This window comes from Vanellus vanellus, assembly GCF_965231255.1.
Source record: "Vanellus vanellus genome assembly, chromosome: 24".
Classification (NCBI taxonomy): Eukaryota; Metazoa; Chordata; class Aves; order Charadriiformes; family Charadriidae; genus Vanellus; species Vanellus vanellus.
Genome location: NC_138929.1, coordinates 3,860,183 through 3,880,859, shown reverse-complemented (window position 1 = coordinate 3,880,859; position 20,677 = coordinate 3,860,183). Strand labels below are relative to the sequence as shown.

Here is a 20,677-nt window from a genome sequence, read left to right as displayed (position 1 = left end):
CACCCCTTCCACTCCACAGATATGAAAAGCACTATCATCTCCATTTTTTTGAGATTTTCAAACTTGGGGTTGTTAGCTTTTAACTCCAATGACCTCATAAATATTACCCACTGTCTTTTGTACTCAACTCGCCAACCTGCTTGCATCACTGGTAATGTTCCTGTCAAGTTAATACACCGAGGTGATGTTCCTGTCTGGGTAACGGAGCACTGATTTTGATTCTGTCAGCTCTGCTTAAAAATGACACGATCCAAGGGTACGGAGAGCGGCTGGCGTGTGGCTTGGTCTTTGGTCGGGTCGGTTTTGGTTAGAAAGGGGGTGGCGGGGAAGCAGGGGGATATTTTGAGCTGTTTTGTACACTGTACCTTTGAAAACGTAGCCTTACTAGAGCCTTGCAGTGAGCAGAGTCTATCAGAAAGTATCGCCCCCGAGCTTTAAAGGACAAAGACGGAGGGATGAGTTGTCCCAGCAAGGAGCCTGGCGGGTGGCCGGGCTGCTCTGGGCCACTCGCAGGGCATCGGGGAAGCAGTCGGCTCCTGCGCCCGCAGGGACGTAACTGAGCAGCGAGTGCCATTATTAGCAGAAATAAGGGGAACGTACAAATAAGCAATTTACAAGTGCCCCTAGGGTGTCATGGGAGAAGAAGGGAATTGAGTATGGAATTAGCCAAATGAAATGACTGAGCGGTGGTAATGGGACAATGGCTTTGCTACTGGGGAGCTCACGGTCTGAAGTGGTGACCAGGCCGGAGGCAGCTCATCCAAAATGTTCTCTGGTGTTCGGGCCCTGAGGACTATCTTGCCAATAGGATGGTGATCCAGATGCCTTCAGAGTTTGATCCAAAGCCACTAAGATGTCTCCCTGCAAAGTAACCTCGTGGGCAGCACCAGACTCTAAGCTCTTTGAGTTAAGATGGTCCTGAGTTGCCTGGATGAATCTGGCAAAGCCTGGGGTGAAGCCACAGGCGTTGCCAAACTGGTGTCTAACCCTGCCCATCCCTGGAGCTCTCTGCCTTTGCAGGTGCTGCCGTCCTGCTCTCTCCTGCTCAGCCACGCTCTCCGGTCTGAAAGCTGAGCACTGCGCTCTTCTCCCTCACAACCTCCAGCGCTTCCCTTTCCTTGTGTCCCGGGCAGCTCTGCCCTTCCCAGCCTGCCCGTCACCTCGAGGACTCTTCAGCAGAAGCCTTTTCCATCTCTGTTGTCGCCCGTCCCACGCCTCTCCTCCCAACACTGCCCAAAGCTGGACTCACACAGACATCTGGGAGTTCCTCTGTCCGAGAGGGGTTTCTGAGTAACTGGGATAGTTGGGAATGTGGATTTGTGATTCAAAAATCGCACACAAATTAAAGAGCTCTCTCAAAGGAATACCCATTTATCCCGTTAAAATCGGTGGTAGGTGAGGTGGGAAAATGTGCAAAAAGGAGCCGACCACCAAACTGAGCAGTCTTTTGTCCTGTCGCAGGCAGGGCAACTTTATATGGATCTCAAGACTTCCTTTCACATTGTTTTATTACTATTTTCCCAAAAGTAAACAGCGAGTTTAGATAAATTCGAAGGGAAATGCTGGTTTCCACCTAAAAATAGCGATCTGCTCTGAAAATCTGGATCGCGTCTTGTGTGTTTTTTGGTACTCGTTGCTCGTGTGTCTAATCTTCCGCCGAGCCGAGCTGACTGCCTGGCTGAGTGATGTCAGCCTGACATCATCTACACGGCCGTGCCAAGTTACATCATAAGTTTAGGAATTGCTGACAGCGCACTATAGCCGGCTCCTATATAGATGGAATATTTCCCCCTGGGACAAGACTGACGTCGAAACCCAGCACAGAAGTATCTGAGTCACCTGTAATACCTCCATCAGAGTTGGAGGTGCAAAGAACGACTCCGCCGGACTGCGTTTGGCTTGCTGCCAGGCTGAGAAACACATACACGTGCTGCATAGGAGCAATTTAATGATTCCGTCTCCAGATAAAGTTGTTTTTTTCTCCAGGAAAACAGACGTGCTCCGCACCACAGCAGAGGCGGAATGAGCGGTTGCAGATCCCTGGTGTTGGAGGCTGTGGTTTGTCTGACGTTGCTCACTGACAGAGAGGGGCACGTCCACACCCGAAACTTGTCTCAGGCTTTGGTTGAGCCGTGTTTTGAGAAATGCAGCAACTGGTTCGTGGCATTTATGCCAAGACTTTGTTATTGCCCAGCGAGTTGTTCTCCTGGCACTAAATCTTCATGGAAGAGCTGCGGAACGAACGTTCCTGTTTTCCAGCCCAGGATCCCGGTCGCTGCTCCTTGGCTGGGCTTGGTGGACTCGCCCTGTTCGTGCTGGGCCACGGGAGCTCTCTGGCAGACAGTAAAACTTCAAACAAAACCATTTCCATTTCTCTCATTTCCTCTCATCCCCTTTCCTTGGCTTTTCCAGTCTCCTCTCAACACACGGGCACAGCCTTGCCTTGTGCTGTGGGGTTTTGGGAGACATCAGTGATGTGAGAAACGCGTTGATAAGTCCATCTAAGGAGCGCTAAAAGGCTTAAATAAGGGGGTACTTCTAGAATTTTTCCTGAAGTAGTTTAATTGAGCTTTTGGGCTTGGACAGTTGGACGCCAGCCCCAGGACGGTGCTCTGGGCTTGAGGTGAGCAGCAGCGGCAGACCGTCCAGCCCATTGCCGTCGGAGGGACCACAGCGGGTTATCTAGTCCAACTTTCTGTTCAAAGCGCAGGCGCTGATGAAGCCTGGGTGTACCTTAGCGAGCTGGTCTCCTACGGTCCAGCTGGAATGAGCTCCTTTCAGCCCTCGGAGAGTTTCTCCATTTCTGAGGAGAGATGCTTAGATACCTGTGGAGCACACAAGACAAGCTTGGATAGGTTTCCCTCAGCAGCAGGCGGCAAATCCGGGTCACCGGTACGAGATGTTCCCGAAGAGAGAGGTCTGACCGCTGAGCAGCACAGAAGCTTTTGGGAGGTGGAGCTGCAAAGGACAGGCTGGAGCTACCAGTTGCTTTGACCCTGAGGAACAGAGCAGCAAAAAGCCACGTCAGTCCAGGCAGAGCGGATTGCAAGGCAGAGCGGAGAAGGATACAGCCATGGATCAGATCCTCCGGTTCACCATGAAGTCTTTTCCAAAGAACATTTCGGGGTGAACACCAAACACTTAGGTGATTTACAGTATTTGTGATTGTTGCACACATAAGTCATTTTGACGTGAAATACCTCAAATTAACCTGCAACATTTCAAGTGCAGGCGGGTTTAGAAATAGAACCCCAAAGCCCTGCGTACCGATCCCTCTGCTGTGCACATTACACACAGTCCTCCTTCTATATTTGTAGCTTACGTTTAAAACCCACATGGATCTGGTTATAGATTTTGCAGTATGTTCCGCTTGTGGCAGCGAGATGATTTTTCTTTTAACTCTTGGTGTCTCTCAGCCCCAAGAGAAGAAAACTCAGCGGTAATGTGGAACAGAACAGAGAATTAATTAAATCCCCCCACATTAACGGTGTTACAGTTGGAAACCCATCAACACCTCGTAATCAGCCATCCCACAGAAATGTGCTTCAAAGAAAAAACAAGCTACGTCAGTTAGAAATAGACTCCCACCTTCTGCTCAAACTCCTACGAGAAGCAGCGGAGCATCGAGCCAGAGGAGCTGCGCTGAAGTGCACAGAAAGTTAGGGAGAGGAGGGAGGAACCGAAAAGTCTAAAATTAATACCAAAGACGAGTCAAAGGCAGGTCCTGCACTTGGAACTATTTTCAGATTCAATGTGTCTTTTCTAACCCGACCGTACTTTCCGAGTTAACAGAGCACATTCTGTCGGGGAAGGAGCTGTCAGGAGTTACTTCTACCCACCTGTAATATTGTGAGTATCTGTAATACTGGAAATGAGAGTTAATTTTAGTTTTGCACAAAGACCCTCGCTGGTAGGATCTGTCCTGGGCAGAAACAAAGTCCAGAATTAGTGTTTTTCTTGGAGAACGGCTGAACGTATCCGTGCCATTTTTGCTTTCCAGTTGTTTGCCTGGTTTCAAAGATCTACAGGCTAAAGTGGGATATTAAAAATAAAAGTCTTCCATCTGAATCTTGGACAGCGAAAAGCCACAAACTGACTGACACTCAGCGGCTGGCAGTGATCTGTCAGGGCCTCCAGCTTGATCCCTCACTTGCTGTCTTGTAGTCGTGGTGGAAATAGTCAAGGAGAGGTTGCAGAAGGTCTTGTGACGGCAGCACGTACCTAAAGACCTGGGTTTTCTCTGGACGTTGTGCCCCTACTGAGACACACTCAACCTCTCAGGCTGTGCCTTTTGCAGTAGGGAAAGCGGCAGGAGGCACAGGGGGACATGGTGACAGTTTCATGTGACAAAGCTCTACACTTCTTTGCGGCAGCACCTTGAACCTCCGTCACACGTGCCTGTAGATTATTTTATGCTTACTGCAGTTCTCATCCGGTTTCACTGTGACTTGCAGAAAATAATAGAAGCTGATTGTCCCAATCAGCCCCTTTCCATAACTTTACGAGATCTTTCATGGAGGAGCTGACCTTTGAAGTAAACTGAAATCACAGAATCATCGATTGGTTTAGGTTGGAAAGGACCTTGAAGATCATGGAGTTCCAACCCCCCTGCCATAGGCAGGGACACCTCCCACCAGCCCAGGTTGCCCACGGCCACGTCCAGCCTGGCCTTGAACACCTCCAGGGATGAACACCTCAACAACCTCTCGGGGCACCCTGTGCCAGGGCCTCACCACCCTCACAGGGAAAAACTTCTTCCTAATGTTCCATCTGAACCTGCCCTCTTCCAGTTTAAAGCCATTCCCCCTCGTCCTATCGCTACATGCCCCAGTAAAAAGTCCCTCCCCAGCTCTCCTGTAGGTCCCCTTTAGGCACTGGAAGGCCTAAAATGACAAGTAAGAGATACAACTGTACTGACCCAACCCATTTGCTTTGTTTGTTTTGCCTGTCGTGAGATCTGTTTGGCGTTTCGGGCACCATCACTTTGATATCCAGCAGAAAGATCTATCTCTGGATGCGAAAAACCTCTGCAGAGAGTGTTGCTCTTTCCCTTCACTGCTTTTCTCTCTCCTCCAGCTCTGACGGCGGCGGCCGGGCGCGGGAAGCTGGAGGTCTGCCGGCTCCTCCTGGAGCAGGGCGCCGCGGTGGCGCAGCCCAACCGCCGCGGGGTGGTTCCTCTCTTCAGCGCCGTCAGACAGGGACACTGGCAGGTGAGTGGGGTCCTCGCGCCACCGGGATGGCCTGAAACGTAGGGTCAGGCCATCCCTTCCATCTTGTTGAAATATGGGTGGAGAAGACAAACCCCCAACTCTTTCAGGGAATGATCAGAGTGAGAAGAGATATTGATGTTTCCAACACCCCGAGCTCTTGCTGGCTACGGACAGCTTTTGCTTAAGTCCTGTGTTATCTCACCATTTGGGAAGCAACTGCGATGTTCTTGACTTAAAGGGTCATTTTTTCTGTCCTTACATGCTTCTCCTATGCCCTAATCTTGCAGCAGTAGTCTCAGGACACCATACCTTGAGAGGTGAAGTTTCAAGACATGGGGACCACTCTGCTCTTCCTTGGCTCTGGTTTCTCTACGTACGAGGTGTGTTCCCAACTGGATCTCTACGTGCAACGTGTGTTCCCGCTTTGTGTGTTGCAGATTGTCGATCTCTTACTCACGCACGGGGCTGATGTGAACATGGCAGACAAGCAGGGGCGGACGCCGCTGATGATGGCTGCATCTGAGGGACATCTGGGCACAGTGGAGTTTCTCCTTGCACAAGGTTAGAGCACGTGCTTGGAAGCGTGTTGGAGACGGCGAGTCCCACCGCACTGTCTCCTGCACAGCTGGAGTTTGTAATGTCGGGATGGGGATTGTAATCCCACTGCTGGATCGGGCGGTGGAGAGGTTCTCAGCACCGTATCCATCTTATTGGAGAGCAAGACTAGTGTAGTCATAGCGTTAATCTTGTCTGTCCGTTTTGGTGTCTGTGTTTGGTGCTCACAGCCTCTAACATTTGAGTTAGAAAATATAATAACGTATCACAGGTGCTTTGAGCATTGAGTCAAGAATACGACCTTGAACCATGCTTAGGCAAAAAAATCAAGAAGCGATGTGATTGAACCATCAGCATCGCCATAGAACAGGCAGGCAAGACTCAACCGCAGGACCAGAGTCCGGGACACATTTTAACGCTTCCATTTTTAGCGTTGGTATTGCTGCTCACGTCTTTGACGCCAACATCAGGAGGAGGGTGAAGCCCCGACACAGGCAAGGATTTGGTGTACTTGTTGAAAGCAAAACAGACATGTTTTGAAGATGGTCTGCTCCTCAGCTTTGCACTCACAGATTCCCTTCGCTCAGTCCTTTCAGTGTCTCATTAAACTCCCCTTCACTGGGAGTTACTCAGTCAACAGGAACATGTTTCGGTTTTACTCGTTTCTGCTGTACATGTGTGAGGTGAGTCAGAAGAAGAGGCTGCCTGCAACCTGCCTGAACACGATTGTTTCTTCTTTCTGTAGTTCCTTAGAGACTACTTTTTTTTTTTTTTTTTTTTTGACAAATAGCCAATGTTTGGATTTGATTGGGTAATTTTCCGTTAATTTTTGGCTAGAAATAGCGTTTAATTCTTGTGTTGTTATCTGATATTTTTATTTCAGGTAAGATCCCTCTTTGGGAAGGGGTATTTTCTTCGTATCGTAAGTGACTGTGGCTGACCTCTTAGGCAAAATGTGAGACGCTTGAATATTTTACATAGCGGTTGTAAGAATGTGTTTTCACTGTAAAATTGCCGGGCTTCCAAGAGCGAGTTTCTCATTGCCGTTCTGTCTGTCCTGAGCCGTGGGCCAGTGGGGATCCTTGCTGTTCAGTGCTGGAACCTGCCCAGGGATGTGACAAAGCTCAGTTTGAGGCCCGAGTTTCTTACGAATGAGTTCAATTACCTCTTTTCCAATGCTCTAGGTTTTTTAGAAATTTCAAATTAACACTCTCCGTGGTTGAGTTGTAATGGGGCCCATTTTGCAGCTTGACGGAATCTGTGTAAAAAGCTTAAAATAAGTGATTTCTTTTGCCAGACTTGAGAAATGTGTATGTTGCTTAAGACTGACTGGTTGAGCGGAGGATGAAAGTACCAGGTAATCTGATCTTGGCTATGGGATCGCCAACAAATGCACGTCATGTTTCCCTGGCTCTTTGGACACTGAGAGCCCAAGAAGTCAAAAAAAAAAAAAAAACAACCCACCTTTTTTTCTTTTTTTTACTTTAAGAGGTCCATTCTTCTAAATAGCTTAATAATCTCCACTAAATATGCTATAACACATGGTCCTGAAAAGTTAGCTCAAGCCTGGGCAGAGTACAGTGATATATGGTGTATTTTAATTAAAATGGCTTTGACAATCCTGTTCAATGTTTCATTAAAATCCAAGTGTGTGAATCATAAGCCATAAGCATTAATTAGTGTGTTGCAAAGCAAATCTCATTTGACTGTACTTGATTAACACAGTCAGCGTTTGTAAACACTTTTTATTAACAGAGTTGCAGTCATCAATCAATTTGAAACCCAAATTTTTAGAGTTACCTACTGCTTTCGCTTAACACCCAGGAGCAATGGACGTGTGAACGGCAAATTAAACTTTCCTGGTAACAGCTCTGCTAAAGCTGATGTTTATCCGGATCTGTGTTACACAAAGCAAAATAATTCCTGACGCTCGTTCCATTTGGAGAGAGCTTGATTCTGAATCTCATTTTCCTGCAAAAACCAATCTCTCAATGTTTTTGCTACCTTGGGGTACGTGGTACGTCTGGATGCTGCTGCTCACTGTCCATCTTGTGCCTCTGACACGCAAGGCTGAGCCTCGTCCCCACGGGGGTGACCCTGCACAGACACGACATAGAATCATAGAAACGTCCAGGTTGGAAGGGACTTCTAAGATCATCGAGTCCAACCATCAGCCCAACACTGCCCAAACCACCTCTAACCCACGTCCCTCAGCACCACCTCTGCCCATCTTCTAAATCCCTCCAGGGGTGGCAACTCCACCACTGCCCTGGGCAGCCTGGGCCAATGCTTGACAACCCTTTCAGTGAAGAAATTTTCCTTAATATCCAATCTAAACCTCCCCTGGCGCAACTTGAGGACATTTTCTCTTCAGATGCATGCTCTGCACAGAAAGGATCCCACCATCCTGGCCGTTCCCTCTTCGTTTTTGATGCTCCAAGCGTCAATCCTTTCTTTTTTTCTCCAGCCGGCTCATTGCTGTGTGCCTGCTGGATAACATAGTAAATCATAAGCTCTTGCATTTAGCCGGGTAATTTTTTAGGGGGGAAGGAGCAGCCCAGCCCTTCTCAGAAGCAAGCTGGGTTCGCCAGCCAAAATCTTTCCCGCTGCAGCCGGGATCGATCCCATGAGGTCACCTTAAACCACTTGCCCTCGAAACCATCGGTTTGTTTCACGTCTGACTGCCTTAATGCTAAGTAGGTCAGAGATGCCCGAAGGAGCGAAAGATGCCTTCGGAGTCAAGCAGCGGTTCTGCTGGGAGCCACGGCTGCGGCGGGAGCTCAGCGCCTCTGCGGAGGTCGTGCCCAGCCTGCCTCGGAGCAGCGGTCCGGTGTTTCTGAAGCGATGCGCGTTGTCCGCTCGCTTAGACCTTCCGCTCGCGTTGCTGCGGTGATACCCTGAAGTCCGGGCATGTCACCCGGTGGTATGGGGTGTCTCTTCCGCTGGATCGGGAAAAGAGTGGGAAGGTTGGGTGATGATGCGGCTTTCCAGCCTTCGCTCTCGCCGTGGGAGCTTTCTCACCTGCTCCAGAAGAGTCAGAGGGAAAACACAAGAGAAGGCTTTGATGGTTTGATTGCAAGAAAGTAGCTGGTGTCATAGAATCATAGAATGGTTTAGGTTGGAAGGGACCTGAACGATCATCTGGTTCCAACCCCCTGCCCTTGGCAGGGACACCTCCCACAAATAAGAAGGAATTAAATGAGGCTTTATCCTGCCGTGCTGAGCAAAAGTTGGCCTTGGGAGGGTGGAGGATCATCTGGAGGGTTTTCACAGAGCTTCGGAAGGGTTCCTGGGTGCGGTGTGGGCAAGGTGAGAGAAGGCTGGCGAGGTGTTGGGGGGTTGGGTTGTCATCCCTAAGCCTGTACGCCTGAGCTGCCGTGCAGGCAGGGGCCCTCCTGGGCACGCCACCGTGTCCCCGCCGCCGTTTGCCACCTCCCTCGCTGGCAGCTCGGAGGCACGCAGCGAGCAGGGCGCCGTGGCTGTGCCGAGAGCTCGGGGCGGGGGGTTCTGAACGTATCTCGAGCAAATGTTCGTGTGTTGTGCTCCTCTGCAAACAAACAGCTGTGCGAGCTGGAACGACCTCTCAGTTTGCCGTCAGCGGGGCGGTGTGTGCGGACCGGGGGATGCGTCAGCTGGGATGAAGGGGAAGGCTCAGGAAATTCACGTTACTCCCCCACTCGCTGAGCTCTCTGGCACCGGCGAAGGTCTCATGCTGGGCGGTTTGGAGTTTACCTACAGGAGAAAAATCCTGCGGCAGCAGCAGTTCATCCCAGCCTGCTGGCGGGAGCATCCCGCAGGTAGCCGCAATTCCTCGGAGGAGCGGAGCTGATCCAGATCTCTTCTGCACGCTGGAGAGCCGGAGCCCTGCCTGTGCCATGGCAACCGGAGTTGTCTTCGTGCCACCAAGAGGAGTGTTCACTTAATGCTGCTGTTCGGATCTCATATGCGTATCCATATGCCGTAGGAAGCAATACTGACCCGTTGGTATGGCAGCGCCATTTCGTCATCCAAAAAAACGTCAAGTCCCTCTCTCCTTGGCTTGCAGTTGGCAGTAGTTTATCCCACAACGTTGTATTTATATTGGGTAAAGTTCAGGGAGAAATACTGCTGGAAATTATGTCGATTTGGGTAAAGGGGAGAGGAGCGAAGAGGGGAAAATATGTGCTTTTTTAGAAGAACTGAGCTGAATTGACTTAGCTCCCCTTGGCACGTCATGACCTGCTGAAACAGCAAAATGGTCTTCATCTCTGACTCACACAGGCTGGAATGGGTTTTGATTAAAAAAAAAAAAAAAAACCCAAAAACCAAACCAAACGGTTAAAAAGAAAGATTGATGTCTCAGATGAGGGATGTCAAATCCACCCTGCTGCTCAGAAGATGGTTGCCAGAAAAGCCTACAGAGCTAGGTGTGAAAAAGTTTGCAGCTTGGTGTGAATAAACTCATTTGCCACAGTTCCTGTCGGTGCATTTGAAGTTGCCACGGAGGGTGGGAGAAATGTTAATAAAGTAATTAATAACTCTGTACATAGTTCTCTAAAAATAAGCCGTCATCGCTAAGCGGATGGTTTGTTGTATCAGAGGGCTCAACGAGAGAGAGCTCTTCGGTGAACTGGTGCTTGTTCTTTCAGGTGCCTCCATTTCCCTAATGGACAAGGAGGGCTTGACAGCCCTCAGCTGGGCTTGTCTGAAGGGACATCTCTCCGTGGTGCGTGCCCTGGTGGAGAACGGAGCTGCTACCGACCACGCAGATAAAAATGGACGCACTCCGCTGGACCTGGCAGCTTTCTACGGAGATGCAGAGGTGGTAAGTGGCCTGTAACACATGCAGGAGAAAACGGGCAGTTGGTGTAAAATTGTAGAATCGTAGAATCGTTCTGGTTGGAAGAGACCTTTAAGATCATCAAGTCCAACCATTAACCCAGCACTGCCAAGTTACCGCTAAACCGTGTCCCTCAGCACTACTTCTGCCCATCTTTTAAAGACCTCCAGGGATGGGGACTCAACCGCTGCCCTGGGCAGCCTCTTCCAATGCTTGACAACCCTTTCAGTGAAGAAATTTTTCCTAATGTCCAATCTAAACCTCCCCTGGCACAACTTGAGCCTTAAAATAGTACAGTTCAGCTTGATGCAGCAATACGCATCTGGAGTCCTGGCCCTCCGTTCATGCAGGTTCTTCCATAGAGGACAACGCATGGGACTGCCGAACCCTCAGCCCCCGTAGAGGTGGTGTTAGCCCAGGCAGCGGAGCAGAGCAAGCTTCCGCTGGTTGTGCCATCACCAGCAGCAGGAAGAGGTCCTGCCCAGGAGCAGAACTGACTGTTGGGCTTCTCGTTGCAGGTTCAGTTTCTGGTGGACCACGGAGCCATGATTGAGCACGTTGACTACAGCGGGATGCGTCCCCTGGACAGGGCGGTGGGCTGCCGCAACACCTCGGTCGTCGTCACTCTCCTGAAGAAAGGAGCAAAGATAGGTAGGGACGAGGGGACAATGCGCTGTCGTTTCTGTGCCCAGGCAGGAGTGGGAGCAGTGGGGCTGGCTTCCTAGAAAATACGAGCGTAACGCAGCCCCAGCTGCGGCTTCGTACTCCCAAAGCAGCCGGCGAGTCATGACTGCCTTGTTCTCTTTGTTAAAACGGGGAATACTTTTTTTTTTTTTATTTTATTTCCTGTCGTATTACTTAGCAAAGTTAATCAATAAACAACTGTTTCTTTGGCAAGGTCTTTCCTCCGGTAATGCTTTTTCTATCTTTACTAGTCTGAGTCGACAAACGTACTATGTCCATGCATTGCTGTGAGCTGCTGCGTTCACTTGCTCTGTGTATGCTTTCAGATCTTAGTGTTACCTGCACTGCGCCACACAGCTGCTCACGTTACGTTTTCCTGTGAAAGGGGATTTTGCTGGTGCATTGGCTTCTTTGCTGCCTGCCTCTCACAGCTGCTTTTTTCCTTTTCTTTTTTTTTTTTTTTTTTTTTTCACCTTCATCCATTTTTTTTCCCCCTCTCTCCTACAACTTTTTGTTTTCTCCTTTCTTTGAAGGTTGTCAGACGTTACCGAGTCGCCCACGAGGTATATCTCATTGCTGTCAGCATCAGCTTCGATCTGATAGCTTTGTCAGCCTTGCTTTCTCCTGTTTGATTTAGCCTGCATGCGTCCCCAACACCTCTAATCTTTTAATTTACCTCACCTTCAAATAATTTTTTTAATGACTGTTGCAGAGAATAACTTGAACTCAAAAACTAACCTCCTTCCCCCAAAATGTACTGAATCTACTTATAAAGTATTGTTGACTTATTCTTCACCCACACTAATGAGTCGTCCCCAGATTTTTGCCACCCCTTCCCTCCCAGTATTAGACCTTGAGATAACGACCGGCTCTGCGCGGGCTGTCCCCCGCGCGGAGCCGGCGTGTCCCCAGCCCAACAGACGGCTTCGGCACCAGCACCGCTTAGACCCGACCTTTCCCTTTGTCGCATTTTCCACCCTAACGGATTTTCTACTCCAGTATTTCACATCTTGTGAAGTTGGAAATCACAATCCACTTAAACGCAAAACGCCTGTCGACAGTCGAACTGCAGGTTTCCTAGCACGCTTCCAGAGATTTTAATTTAGAAATGCTTTTATGTAACCACGCCGATTTTTCCTTTTAAATACATTTTATTTTCCCGACCACGCCGTTTCCCCCACCCCAGCTGGTTCCACAATCAGCACTGCCCTCTTGTGGAAACGGCTCCCGTCGTTTCCCAGACCATCGCGGTGGCGGTGGTGGTGGGGGCGATTAGGCTTAGCCTCAATGACTGCAAAGGAAAACCACTGCAGTGTGGATGACGTTAATAAATTAAGTGTGAGAGGAATTGTCAGCTCAATCATTCGGAGAGCTCTGCCCTTTGACCATGCCAAGTTGTTCTCTCCAGCAGAAATTCCCACCCCAGGATATTTTTTCCACCCAGCTTCCTACCACCCTTGCATTGTATGAGTTTTTTACCCATCATGCATCCTGTACACTACAGGTCCAGCAACATGGGCGATGGCAACCTCCAAACCAGACATCATGATCATCCTGTTGAGCAAGCTGATGGAGGAGGGAGACATGTTTTATAAGGTGAGGAGAGTGTTTTTCGGAGAAAAAAAAAAAATTGAACAGTTGCAGCTTGCAGCGTAACTTCCTCTGAGGTTTTGACTGAGCGATGCCGCTGCCTTAATCCGTGGCCAGCAAAAGCTGCTGCTCGCAGCGTTCCTTGCCTTGCAAACTGGGTTTGGTTAGCGGGGTTGGGGAGGGGGGGAATTGATTGCCCGAATCTGTAACGAAGCTGAAGCAAAGCCAAGTCTCTCTGCAGCGTGGATTTGAGCCAGCACTTCATTTCCTCTTTGAAAACACCAGAACCCAAGTGTTTTACAGAGATTCGGAGTGCTGATGTCATTGCATCAGATCTGGCGAGGTTGTCAGTGCCTAGCGGGCTCGCTGCTGGGGAACAAGGCAACAAGATCCCAGAAAAACTCGCGGAGGAAACTTTTTGCAATGAAAACACATTGTCAGGACACAGATGGCTTTATCGTGTCCTTTAGCCCATGGGAGACCTTCCGCCATTAGAGTTAGAGAGTCTTTTTTGCTCTGTGTTTATTTTAAGCCGATCTTTAAAACCTGGAGATTGGCACACAGGCGCAAAATGTGCGAGTACAACAATGATTCGCTGTTAGGCTCTAAGGGTGAAGCAGAAAATATGCAAAGCTGGCACTGTAACTGGAGTTATCCGCCAGAGATACGTGAGACAGCTGAGAAACCTGAGTCTAAAAGGTTTTAAAGATTACTATTCGTAGCTGCAAAATTTATGTCTGGGTCATCATGACTTGCAGGCGTCCTAGATCCCATTCTGCCCTCTTTCTTTCACCCTAGCTGCCGTGGCTGCCCCCCTCCAGGGCGCAGATCAGCCCATCCCAAAAATAGGTGTGCAGAATAGCAAAGATGAGTCACCCTTTGAAGGTGACTGCTGCGTCCCAATAACTATAAAAGGAACCCAGTTGACAGGCTTAGATGTAGACACCTAATTTTTAGACATCTAAAGTCCACGGAGATGGATCCCAACCCATTTGTCCAACTTGAGAGCCACATCAGTGCCATAACGTTTATCTCTGCTGTTGCGGCGGCTTCTCTCAGCCCCAGGAGCTCCACCCAAAGTCCCACGCTTCGTGTTCTTTACCCTCCCGGGTGCTTATCAAGCTTTGGGTGTAGGGTGTTCTCCAGAAGCAGGTTACTGATCACCCAGCTCAAAAGACCATCCATCCAGAAACCAGATGGAGTTGTATGGAGTTAACATAACACAATTTCTGCTGCGTTTCCCACTGTAAGCGTGACAGCTCCGTACCAGGTGGGAGAACGCTACTTGCACGAGGCATCTATCTGCATTTCCAGATCACCTGATCCCTTGATCAAACGTACTGGCTTTACTTTCTAGAAAAGAGCTAAATAGTGAAGTCGTGTTACCTTAACCACCAAAACATTCGTGGGGCCGGGGAGGGAGTTCTCTGCTGTGAAGTAAACTCAACCCAAGGATGTGTTTTGATATGTTCTCCTTCTATTAGAAAGGTAAAGTGAAAGAGGCTGCCCAGCGCTACCAGTACGCTCTGAAAAAATTCCCCAGGGAAGGGTTTGGAGAAGACCTGAAGACCTTCCGCGAGCTGAAGGTGTCGCTCCTTCTCAACCTCTCCCGATGTCGAAGGAAAATGAACGTAAGTCTCCCCACTCTCCGTGGCCTTAAGCGCAAGCTGTCGGCTTTCTGCCCCTGCACAGACACGGCCATCCTGTAACCCTGCTTTGACCTCTGAGATCTCGCCTCTGTGTAACCTGGTCGTCCTTCGCAGAGCACTGGCACTTTATAATTCAAAAGAAGTAACGATTTAATATGCATTTCCGATGATTAAAAATTCATCGCTATGTTTATAGCTTTTTGAATTTTTTATTACTCTCTTTTGATGATGATGTGAATTGGGGGTGGAGGCATTTTCCAGATTTCTAGGGCAGCGGTGAGGGAGGAGCCAGGAGATGTGCTCCTTTGAATACTAATTAATTTAAAATGAAGGAGCATATGCTTAGGGGGGCTAGCCCTTCCCCAGGGCAGTGACTCATCCAGAAACACCCCCACACACTCCCTCTCCTCCCCGAACTGCCAGATCACCGTCACTCTCCCCGCTCCCATCTAGCAGCATCTAGCGACCAACTCCTGCAGCGCTGCCAGCAACAAGCGCCACCTCAACCCTTGCTCCGCATTCAGGGACTTTCACCTCTACGACTTAAAAATCTCCGTAGACTCAAAAAGTGAAATCTCTGCCAGGGCCGTGAGCCGGCAAAGATTACACCGGAGGGGAAGGGGGAGTTTGCGACACCTTCATTTCTTTAAGCTGTGAGGGAGACAGCTGAAAGGCAGTGGAAGTAAAATCTTAACGCTGGTGAACAAACAGCGCGGTTCATAGAAAAAATGGTGAAGCTGCTCTTTAAAGCCAGCTCGCGGCCCAGCCTGCACTTTAAGGACAAGATTTTCGGTTTGCTGTTAACTGGGGAATCCCGGGGTTTGTGATACAGGATTTCAGGGCGTTGTGATTGCTCCTGCAGTTCTTGCGTCTATAGATGAGACCACAGAAGGTACCCACCTCCTGACTGCATTCCCACTTCGTTAGGTGGTGTCTCTTCAGTAACTGCTACTGAAGGTACAAACGAAAGTATGAGTTTCCCCAGGCGGGGTGTCCAATAGCGAGCTCCGGTGTGGACCCCTTAGGGGAGATTAAACCTCCCCCTGGGTTTTGCTGAGGTCCACCTGACCCTGCTCACTCGCACGTGGCTGCTCGGTGCGGTCCAAGTGGCCACCGTGTGCTCAGAAACTTTGTTTCTAGAAGGCGGAGTTTTCTTACTGAGTGTCTGACCAAATCGGGAGTACTTTGGTGCTTTCTCCCAGAACTTCTCAGGGTCGTAGTCCGAGTCAGCCACCCAGAGCTGTGTCTGGTTATGAAACAAAAGCCCCTCCGCTGGGAAGAGGTCTCCTTTGCAAGTGCTCAGCTGAGCCTGGCGGTACGGGAAGCCTTCGGGATGAGGCAAGGGAGGAGAGCCGGCAGGGTTTGAGCTGAAGCTGATAGTCTGATGGCACTGCCGCTCAAAAGCACCCAGAGCAGTCTCCAGCCCATGTCGTCACCCTCCCCCTCCCCACTCCCGATCGGGTCTCCCAGGTGAGGTGTAGGCGAGAGACAAGGAGCCGTGGAATGGGTTGCACTGGTGAGAGATCTTTGCCAGGCAAGTCCTGTTTGTAGCTGCCGAGGTATCGTGGTCCTGTCCTTCATGTGCAGTTTTCTTCAGCCCCTTCGCAGTATGTCAGTGTGTAGCGGAGTGGGAAGCAGAGGGCGTGGGAAAGGTTTCCTATTGCTTTCAACTGTGGAAAAAAATCCTTCATGAGATTACATTCCGACCTCTGCAAGACCAGATGTTTCCTCAAGACCGCAGGTTGTTGGAGAGGGATCGCATGCGCTTGTTGGGGACACAATCAATGAGAACAGAGCCAGTGGCGTGCTGGCCTCTCCGGGTGCTGACAGCATCCGGCGTTACGAGAGGGCTTTGAGGCTTTGGACGTGCCATCGTAGCTTTCTGGCCATAAATGATGTCGAATCTGTGTGAAACATTCCGGTACCATCAAGTTTTCCAAGTTTACATGCAAAATAAATGTCCGTATTAAGTTTGTTTTCTTCCCAAACTGTCTATATTTTTGCATTTCTATACCTGTTCAGTTACTTATCTGCACACCTATTGTAATGACAGGATTTTGGAATGGCGGAGGAATTTGCTACTAAAGCACTGGAGCTGAAACCGAAATCTTACGAAGCTTACTATGCAAGAGCAAGGGCCAAACGCAGCAGCAGGTGAGGAGAGAGAGAGAGAGAGAAGTGCGAGGGAACGGTCCCTTCGCGCCCGGCCACACCGCTGTGGGCACCCGCCCTGCGAAACCCTACCGGTGTCCCCGTGGGAAGAAATGGCAGAGGGCCACGCGTTAATGAGATTACAAACCCCGCAAACTCCAAAGTAACGCCCTCCCTCATTCGGTAGTTTCTGGAGGCAGCTGAATGCAAACGTTTTGAGAGGTTCATCTTAGCTGAACTTTGTCTGAACATCTTAACTACACCGAGATTGGGTGTTCTTTTTGAAAATACGCTTCAGTTCAACCGCGGCTTGGGCTTGAAGCAAAATACGACTGAGGGAAGCCCTGGGGCCTGTGTTAGGCAAGAGGGCAGCCTCACTCATCACGGCGATCTCTTCTGGCCTTAGAACCTGCGAATCTCTCTGTCCTACAGCACTTTTTGCAAGGCAGAACCTGCCGCCTGGCTGCGGGCTGGCTGCGCGGGCGGGCGCCAGCCGTAGCTTGCGCTCGGAGCACTGCGACCAGCTTCTCCAGAGCTGCCGCGCCGCGGTCTCCGCCTCCCGGATGGAGCCCGGAGGATTCCCTTGTTCACCTCCCCAAAGGCTAAAAGACGGGAGGTTAGATTTCATTTCGAAACCTATCAATGCCATTCCTTAATGAGCAGGAGGGCTTGCTTTGGAGTCATACCCTCAAGGGCCGGGCGCGCTGTCGTCTCGGTTTTAAACGGCGGCCAGAGTGCCGTGCGGGGCAGGGCAGAGCATCGCCAGTAGCCGGAGGCAGTGTTGAGTCCACCTGTGCAAACACGGCAGCTCAGCAGACACCACCACCACCACCGTTTGACCTTCCAGGCTGGAGGCCATGTGTGGACCCGGGCTCCCGGACCAGCTGATGCTGCGCTGCCTGGTCCACCGGCTCTTCACGCGGGAGGTGAAGCCGTGACCTTCTGGTCGCTGAGCCTCGCTGACCTAATGCCTTTCCCGTAACGGTTTTCCTCTCCATTGTTTCCAAAACACTTGTAAGGAAGTGTAAGAACCGGTTCCTTTCCAGATGATGTCGGCCTCCCTGAATACGAGGGTCTTTTTCTCCCCAGGCCTCTCCAGCAGAAACCATTACCACTCTGGCTTTTCTCCTTCATTTCCCAGTTTGTGCCCAGCAGCGCCCCTGAGCTCAGCACAGTCCGGGGAACAGGAGGCTTTTCCCTTCTCCGCCTGGTTTTCGGTGGCTTATGGAAAAGCTTAGCCTGGTGTTGGGAGGTGCTGGGGAGTTTTTCCCGGTGGTGATCCCCCTCCAGATGACAGTCACGTTCAAACAGATGGTTTTGCTCAAAAGCCAAAGGTGTCCCTGTAAATGACAACCCCCTTCCCCGGACCCCCACCTCCCTCTGGCTCCTCACCAGTTGGCCTTTCCCTCCCAGAGGCTTCCCCGGGGGGCGCTGGGGCTCCCCAGCGGGGCTCCCTGCCGGCCCTTCTGGAGAAGTTAGCCAAACCCGTTGCAAAATGGGAGAGACAAGCCGTGCCTAAAGCGCTGACCCATGGGAGCCCCTGAGCTCCGGAGCCAGCCCTGACGCTGGGTGGTCTTGGCCACAGGCAGAAGTTAAATTTTCACTGGCGTAAGCGCTTGCAACTCCGTCAGAGCTGCGCTTGTTTACAGCAGCGGGGAGCTTGGCTCTCCGTTGTCCGTGCTTTGGTTTCCCCTTGGCGAACGCAGGGGCAAAGCTCGTGGTGGTGCTGTGAGGAGTAATTAATTAGCCTGTAACGCACGCCGCAGAGGAGAGGCATCTTTGCTAGTCGGGGTTGTGCCATCTCAGGACTGCGTTCCGCTCTTCCCCAGAACGGCTGGCAGTGTTTTCCTTCAGTTTGGATAAAATAAATCCGAGGGAGGCGCACAAGGCAGAGTCTGAGGGACGCAGCCAGCGGTAGCAATCACAGGCGGTCCCTCGGTAACACGGACGAGCCGCTTAACCCTCGGGAGCCTCCGAGAGCGGCTCCATTCAAATCCAGAGTAATTTCAGTTCTCATTTCTGTCCCTTTGTCAAGCAGGCAGTTTTCAGCAGCCCTGGAGGACCTGAACGAGGCCATCAAGCTGTGTCCCAACAACCGTGAGATCCAGCGGCTGCTGATGCGGGTGGAGGAGGAGTGCAGGCAGGTGCAGCAGCAGCAGCAGCAGCAGCAGCAGCAGCAGCAGCAGCAGCAGCAGCCGCTGCCGCTCCCGGTGGAGCCTGAACCTGAAGCCCAGCATGAAGAGCTGTATTCTGTGCAAGATATCTTTGAGGAGGAATACCTTGAACAGGATGTAGAGAACGTTTCCATTGGCTTGCAGACAGAGTCCAGGCCAAACCAAGGGCTGCCCATCATCCAGAGCCCGCCCCCGTCCCCAGCTCACAGGGACTCGGCCTATATTTCAGGCTCACCGCTTGGCTCTCATCAGGTCTTTGATTTCAGGTCCAGTAGCTCCGTGGGTTCGCCAACCAGGCAAGGGTACCAGTCCACGTCTCCTGCTCTGTCTCCGACACACCAAAACTCGCATTACAGACCCAGTCCTCCGCACACGTCCCCCGCTCACCAGGGCTCCTCTTACCGCTTTAGCCCACCTCCTGTTGGAAGCCAAGGGAAGGAATATCAAAGCCCACCACCTTCTCCTCTTCGTAGAGGTCCTCAGTATCGCGCCAGCCCCCCAGCAGAAAGCATGAGCGTTTATAGGTCACAGTCCGGTTCCCCGGTTCGTTATCAGCAAGAACCTAGCGGAGTCAGCCAGCTCCCCGGTAGACCGAAGTCTCCGTTATCCAAGATGACGCAGAGGTCTTTCCAGATGCCCCAGCTCCCCGTGGCCGTGCCGCAGCAGGGGCTGAGGCTGCAGCCAGCCAAGGCGCAGATCGTGAGGAGCAACCAGCCCAGCTCCGCCGTCCATTCGAGTACTGTAATCCCAACCGGTGCTTACAGCCAGGTTGCCCACTCCATGGCCAGCAAGTACCAGTCGGCGTCAGGGGAAATGGGGGTTAGCCAGAGCAGGTTGGTCTACCAGGGCTCCATCGGTGGCATCGTGGGTGACAGCAGACCGGTGCAGCACGTTCAGGCGAGCCTCAGCGCGGGAGCAATCTGTCAGCACGGAGGGTTGGCTAAAGAAGACCTTCCGCAGAGACCCTCCTCGGCGTACAGGGGGGGTATGAGATACAGCCAGACACCTCAGATCGGGCGAAGCCAGTCCGCTTCCTACTATCCAGTGTGTCACTCCAAGCTTGACCTGGAACGTTCTTCCCTCCCCGCCAACCAGCTGGGCTCTCCAGATGTGTCGCATCTCATAAGAAGGCCCATCACAGTTAATCCCAGCGAAATAAAGCCTCACCCACCAACTCCAAGGCCCCTGCTCCACTCTCAGAGCGTTGGTCTCCGCTTCTCTCCTTCCAGCAATAGCATCTCCTCCACCTCCAACCTGACTCCCAACTTCCGCCCTTCTGCTTCGATTCAGCAAATGGAGATTCCCCTCAAGCCAGCTTACGACAGATCGTGCGATGAACTTTCTCCGGTCTCTCCCACGCAGGGGGGTTACCCCAGCGAGCCAGCCCGTTCCCGGACCACGCCGTTCATGGGAATCATAGATAAAACCGCTCGGACTCAGCAGTACCCCCATCTCCATCAGCAGAACCGGACCTGGGCTGTGTCGTCAGTGGACACCGTCATTAGTCCTACGTCTCCTGGCAACCTCCCCCAGCCGGAATCATTTAGCCCGCCTTCTTCAATCAGCAACATTGCCTTTTATAACAAAACCAACAATGCACAGAATGGCCATTTGCTAGAGGAAGACTATTACAGCCCCCATGGGATGATGGCCAATGGGTCCCGGGGAGACCTCCTGGAGAGAGTCACCCAAGCCTCCTCGTATCCCGACGTCAAGGTGGCAAGGACACTGCCTGTGGCGCAGGCCTACCAGGACAACCTGTACAGGCAGCTCTCCAGGGACTCCAGGCAGGGGCAGACATCCCCAATCAAACCAAAGAGACCATTTGTGGAGTCTAATGTGTAA

At 51.2% G+C, this 20,677-nt stretch overlaps 1 protein-coding gene across 3 annotated transcripts in view; it reads left to right on the top strand.

The window, feature by feature from the left end:
* TANC2 (tetratricopeptide repeat, ankyrin repeat and coiled-coil containing 2) overlaps positions 1-20,677 on the top strand; it is a gene marked incomplete at both ends in the record, with an annotated part of 215,383 nt that extends 194,706 nt beyond the window's left edge. For 2 of the 3 annotated variants that reach the window (XM_082494744.1, XM_082494743.1), the window contains 9 exons: positions 5,077-5,210; positions 5,648-5,771; positions 10,394-10,569; positions 11,103-11,235; positions 11,802-11,831; positions 12,773-12,864; positions 14,343-14,489; positions 16,561-16,661; positions 18,697-20,677. In XM_082494744.1, the coding sequence (XP_082350870.1) occupies positions 5,077-5,210; positions 5,648-5,771; positions 10,394-10,569; positions 11,103-11,235; positions 11,802-11,831; positions 12,773-12,864; positions 14,343-14,489; positions 16,561-16,661; positions 18,697-20,677 (2,918 nt within the window). The remainder of the gene's footprint in view (positions 1-5,076; positions 5,211-5,647; positions 5,772-10,393; positions 10,570-11,102; positions 11,236-11,801; positions 11,832-12,772; positions 12,865-14,342; positions 14,490-16,560; positions 16,662-18,696) is intronic. The other variant, XM_082494745.1, reaches the window with a different exon arrangement.